The sequence below is a fragment of the Nematolebias whitei genome, chromosome 4 (genome assembly GCF_014905685.2).
Source record: "Nematolebias whitei isolate Nwh7 chromosome 4, NemWhi1, whole genome shotgun sequence".
Taxonomy (NCBI): Eukaryota; Metazoa; Chordata; class Actinopteri; order Cyprinodontiformes; family Rivulidae; genus Nematolebias; species Nematolebias whitei.
The window spans coordinates 51,093,110-51,099,491 of NC_056501.1; the positions used below are offsets into that span (position 1 = coordinate 51,093,110).

The 6,382-nt window shown below is 41.3% G+C and overlaps 1 protein-coding gene across 1 annotated transcript in view; it reads left to right on the top strand.

Annotated features, from left to right (window-relative positions):
* Positions 1-3,662: 3,662 nt before the first annotated feature.
* Positions 3,663-6,382, top strand: part of ube2d2 (ubiquitin-conjugating enzyme E2D 2 (UBC4/5 homolog, yeast)) — a 31,639-nt gene continuing 28,919 nt past the window's right edge. Inside the window, exon 1 of the mRNA XM_037675433.1 lies at positions 3,663-3,913. Within this exon, the coding sequence (XP_037531361.1) occupies positions 3,890-3,913 (24 nt within the window). The 5' untranslated portion in view covers positions 3,663-3,889. The remainder of the gene's footprint in view (positions 3,914-6,382) is intronic.

Here is a 6,382-nt window from a genome sequence, read left to right on the forward strand (position 1 = left end):
GGGGGGGTACTCACTTATCTTAATGCGAACGAACTTAGCATAGCTTGCAGTAGTCCCGTTCAATCCGTGCGGCCTTCTTCCCAAAAGAAAACTGTTGTCTGATCGGTTCTCTGCTTCCTGGGCCCATGACCTGTTGAATGGATTGTAGCGCAGAGGGGCCGGCGTTGCAGAGACAGAAACAAGTGAGTCGCTGGGTCTCTTCAGCCTCTTTGCAGCATATTTATCGAAGACCTTCAGTGCTGCACGCACACAGCTCATGCTCACAGAACGCCGTTTTCTCTTCTCCTGACATAATGACGTCACGCACGTACATACCAGAAATATACAAAATAAAATACAACAGTAGGTGGGAGTATTAGAACACATTTTGAGTAAGAGCGTCAATAACAGTAATGTTCAACATATATACATTAGGGCATTAACAGAGTACTCGAGTAATCTACACATCGATTGCTAGGACATCTATCGAGGTTAAAAAAGTAAAGTCGGGTATCCGTAGTGACGTCATATTATGTGACCACGTATGACCGTAGGGGGCGGTGTTGCACTGTTGCAGGTCACAGAGTATGGTGTAACACCGGGTCCAATCCACCAAACCAGAACCAGTTTCGGTTTAAGTTTTGTTTCTGACGTGCTGCACGTTTCTTCATGTTTGCTGTTTAATAATAATAACTAATAGTTTAGTTTTTCCTGTGACTTATTTGCAGTATGATAAATGGTAGGAGCATAATATACGCTCCCAATGTTTTGTTGGTCTTTTTTTTGTAAATAATTACCTTTTTTTGCGGTTTAATTAATTAATTAATGTATCTTGAGATCTATGACGTCATCAAATACTTGAGTTCTACTCGGGTTTTATTATGTTAATGTCGAGTTTAAAAATTATATACTTGTTCAACCCCTAATATACAACCCCTAATATACATATATATACATATATATATATATATGTACATATATATATATGTATATATATATTTTTACATATACAAAAGCAGATCAAGTTTGAGGTTATTATGTTATGTTTTGTTATATTATGTTATGTTATATTATGTTATGTTATGTTTTGTTATATTATGTTATGTTTTGTTATATTATGTTATGTTATGTTATATTATGTTTTGTTATATTATGTTATGTTATGTACGAGCTGATTCTCCTGGTGTTAATCTGTATTACGTTTAGCGTGTAAGAGATGACGTTTAGCTGTTTTAGCATATTAGCAACCGTTGTGAAAATAAAGACTAAAGACAAAGACAACATCAGAAGACTGAACAAAAAAATATTGAAGGACATTTTCTTCTAAGTTTATTTCACGCATAATAAATAATAATTTTAATAACTTTTTCCACAACTTTTCCTTTTGACTGTCCTTTTGGTTGCTATTTTGTTTTGATGTGATAAAAAAAGGAATTAAATTTTGTATGCCTCTTCTGTGACTGTCTATGTTGTCGTTGTTTTTCACTGTTGTCGTCACTCTTTGTTAAATCAGGTCTCTTGTGAATGAGTCCCGAGGATCAATGGGATTAACCTGTAGAAATAAAGGTTGAATGAAAAAATAACACGACACGCACATCGAAGGAGCGATTCAGCTCTACGCATGCGCACTGGGAGCCAGTTGCAGCACAACGTCGACGTACTGAGCGAGTGCGCATGTCAACAGAAGGCTTCCGATCCGCGGCGCAGCGACAGATGCGTCCACATGCAGGTTCCGTTTAGGACTTCCGGTCTTCAGAATAAAATACAGTCGCGTTCAAAGGGAACAAAACGGCATGGTGAAGCTAAAATGCAAATCATGATAAATGAAAATGAATCAGTAACATTGTTTTATACTCGTGTTTTTAGTAGTTTAAAACATGCTTGTCAAACTTAAAACGTTTGATGAAAATAATCAAGACAGAAAATAGGTTTAAAATCTACACGAAAAAATACATTTTAGTTAGCAACTACCATTTGCTACCCGTTACAGTTTATTGAGAAGTCATAACCAAACATTGTTTTTACAGTCCAAGTGATATTTGTCCTTGGGGAGAAAAACCCAACATAAATTTACACACGCCTAAGTACAGCCTTGTCATCCGTGGCTGTCCGTGCACAAGTACAAGGTTTAAAGAGACGTCATGGACAGAAAGTCTGTCATCAGTATTCACTATTTTTGTACTTATAAGCACAGAAACTGCAAATAATGCATTTCATAAAATTACAAAAATCTCAACATATTTTTTACACATTATTTTTTTATCAAATGTTTACAGAACTTGTCTCATTTAATATACTGTACTGATATTGCTCTCCCACTCCCCCTCAAAAAAAACCTTAGTAAGAGAAGCATTGAGTTAAATTTCAAACATCTTGGAGCATTAAGGGGAATAGAAACTGTTCTGTAATATTCAGTATTTAGAGCGGGTTAAGTCAAACTGTTCAGGTAGAAATAAATCTGCCGCAGCCTGTGGTAAACTTCTTGGATTGTATAGCTGACTCAACTGTCCTTGGATGTAATTCCTCTTGTGGTTGTATAAAACTTGTGCGTTTTTCTTCTTCTTCTTTTTATGTATTTCTGGTCGTGAGCTTTGAGTTTGTTTAAATCCCCACACCCCCGAGGCAAACCTATCTGTCTGGCTGCTCTTCCTGATTCTTGTTTCGCCTGAGGCCTTTTTCTGAAGAACAGACTTATAAGTTGACTTCCTTAGGAAGTTTCTATATAATGGTGTTTTGTTACTTATTTATTCAGTTTATTTATATAGCATCAAGTCTTAACAGAAGTCGTCTCAGGGCCTGAACAGAAACATTCAGATATAAAATAATAATTGAACATTATTTATCTGAGGAGCAGCTTTGAGTTTAACTCCATCACTGAACTCTCATCTTGAACAAGCATGAAGGCGACAGTGGAAAGAAAAACTCCCTCATGAGGAAGAAACCTTTAGCAGAACCAGGATCAGGACAAGAGGACCATCTGCTTCGACCGGCTGGGTTTGGTAGGAATAGATACACAATGGCAGCTCAAGAATCACATGTTAAGATAGAAATAGTATCAAATGAAAACTATTCAATTTTAACAATTAATTTAAGGAAATTAGGTCAGTTTGTCCTCTAGTAGTCTAAGACAGCATGACAAGCCGACCCCAACTATAGGATTTATCAATAAGTAAAGTCTTCAAACTGGACAATGTGTCAGCCTCATGGACAGAAACTGGAAGTTGGTTCCACAAGAGACGAGCCTGAGAACTGAAAGATCTTCCTCCCATTCTGCTGCTGGAAACTCTAGGAACCACAAGTAAACCTGCAGTCTGAGAGTGAAGTGCTCTGTTAGGAAAATATGGAACAATAAGATCTGTAATATAAGATGGAGCCAGGTTGTTGAGAGCTAAAAATACCAATACAGTACTAAAACTAAAAAATGCATAAAAGTAAAAATAGCATTGAATTGGAATTATTTAAAAATGATTGTTCTGAAATGGACTGAACAGAATTCTACAGTTAGATTGCTTTGTTTGTGACTTGGGTTAATAAGAATAAAAACATGATTCATATTCGTGATTAAATGCAAAAAGTAAAATGTACATAAAGGTTTAAAGTTTATTTTAAACGTTGTCACCGCAGAGTTGTTTTGAGGCGCGTGCGTGTTTTATTGTGAAGAGTCCGGAGCGGAAGCTGCGGGACGGAGGCCGCAGTGATCCGGGAGCCGCCGCAGTGGAAGGAAGGGCCGCGGTTCTTCCTCTTCTATCGTTCAGTTTCACCTCTAAATTGTGTCGGTGGTGCACTTTCCTAGCTACCAGTTGTTGTCTGTGAATACATACGGTGTTTTATGAATATCTGAGTTGTGATCTTCAGTTGTACCAGTCGCCATTTTAATCGCACGTTTTCTCCGACCAGCGCTAGCACAACAATGGCTCTGAAAAGAATTCACAAGGTAAGGAAGTGAACGGCGAGGCCCCACATAGCGCTGGTTTGTGGCTTTACCTCCGAGGTTGGCATTCGGACGCTTGTCCCACGGGTTCATCGAACTGAGAATAATATTTGAATATTTTCTCCAAAGTTTCGTCCGGCCGCTCGGGCTGGATGGTAGGCGGCTCGGAGCAGCCGTGCGCCGCCTCACTGCAACTGCTGCCGCCGCTACCAGGGCCAGCCGAGCCGCTGGGCAGCCTGGCCGCTTGTGGCTCTGCCCAGGGTTTCAGAAAACACGCGTATGTTTGACAAGCATACATTTATTACCGTGTGGAATTCTGTGAAGGATCTGAGAGTCCAGTTTCTTTTTAAAATGTGAGAAACGCCGCTAGCAGGTGGTTGGCTAACACCGTTCAGTGTTAGCGGCGTGAGAGGGACACTGCGCGTACACACCCGGTCACACAAGAGGACTTTACGACTTGTACCCGTGTAACAGCTCAAATGTTTGACATGAATTACTGCTAATAGTACACACTTGACGCGACAGGAACTTGCTAAGGTAAGCTAACAGCCGGACTACCGTTAGAAAAATCCACAGGCAACGACTCGTCAGACTCATTTTAAATAATAAGACGGTTTAACAGACTCCAGTCATCATGTAGTTTTTAACCATGGCAGTGGAATCATGTTGTTTTTAACCATGGCAGTGGAATCATGTAGTTTTTAACCATGGCAGTGGAATCATGTAGTTTTTAACCATGGCAGTGGAATCATGTAGTTTTTAACCATGGCAGTGGAATCATGTAGTTTTTAACCATGGCAGTGGAATCATGTAGTTTTTAACCATGGCAGTGGAATCATGTAGTTTTTAACCATGGCAGTGGAATCATGTTGGCTCGGAGTAAATGGCACAAGCTAACATGAACGTTGTCCCGTTTTATCTCAATGTTGGGTTCAAACTGCTGGTTTTTGAAATGCGTCTTGTAGATACTTCATGTCCGCGACCTGAGTTCAGCTCCTGTGTTGGATGTGTTGGATGTGTCGGATGTGTCGGATGTGTCGGATGTGTTCGTAGCTGACCGACATTAAATGTTGGCAGTTTGACGGAGCGCTGGAAACGGGCCTTGTTCGCCTTTCAACGCATGTTGCTAATAAATGGCGAGCGCTTCGTCGCTGTTCCGTTTGTTAAGCAGCTTTGCTGGTTGTATTGTTACTTAAAGTGTGTCTTGTTGTTAAAGTTTGAGCTTGGTCCATGTTGTGGTGTCCGAGCAGTGAGGGGGTGTCGTGTCGTACCTGACATCCTGTACTGCGTCGAGCTGAGCACATTAGCATGAATGCTAACGCAGCGGTTCGGTGTGTGGAAGAGTCGCACCTGAGCTCACCTGCTGTCATGTCTGCCTACCTGTGCAGGACTGTCATGTCTGCCTACCTGTGCAGGCTGCATGTCTGCCTACCTGTGCAGGCTGCATGTCAGAGTCAGAGTTTCTTTTTTGTCATTCGCACCTCATGTGGTACATGTGGTGGAGCGAAATTATGTACACGGGGTCCCAGTTACATCCAACAATAAAATGTATAAGAAAAACAGTAATAACATCTAAGATATGAACTAAGAAAAACATCAACTAAATATACACTAAGCACTCATAACATAAAACATTGAACATCAGCACAAACATGAACATGAGTCTGTGAGCAGATGTGCACGCATGAACACATCAACATTGAAACAGATCAGCAGCAACATAAAACAGATCAGCAGCAACATGAAACAGATCAGCAGCAACATGAAACAGATCAGCAGCAACATTGAAACAGATCAGCAGCAACATGAAACAGATCAGCAGCAACATGATATGGTTTTTCACAGTGATTATTCTAGTTAGAGATTCATGAGTCTAACAGCCTCAGGGTAGAAGCTGTTCCTCAGTCTAGTGGTTCTACACTTAATGCTCCTTAACCTCCTTCCTGAGGGGAGTGGGGCAAAAAGTGTGTGTGCTGGGTGGGTGGGGTCCTTCATGATGCAGGTGGCCCTCTTCCTGCATCTGGAGGTGTAGATGTCTGTGATGGTGGGGAGGCTGATTCCGACAGATTTCTGTGCAGCCTTCACCACTCTCTGCAAAGCTTTTCTTTCTGCAGCTGTGCAGCCTCCATGCCACACGTTGATGCTGGAGCACAGGATGCTCTCCACTGCACACCTGTAGAAGGAGGTGAGGACTGAGCTTCCCAGACCAGCTCGCCTCAGCCGTCTGAGGAAGTAGAGTCTCTGATGAGCTTTCTTGATCAGGCTGGTGGTGTTGTTGCTCCAGCTGAGGTTGTCATTCATGTGTACACCCAAGTACTTGTAGCTGGAGACCACTTCCACCGCAGATCCTCTTATGTTCAGGGGGGTGTAGATGTTTTTGTTCCTTCTGAAGTCCACAATCATCTCCTTTGTCTTCTTCACATTGATGTGAAGGTTATTCTCTTTGCACCAGCTCTCCAGGTGTTCCACCTC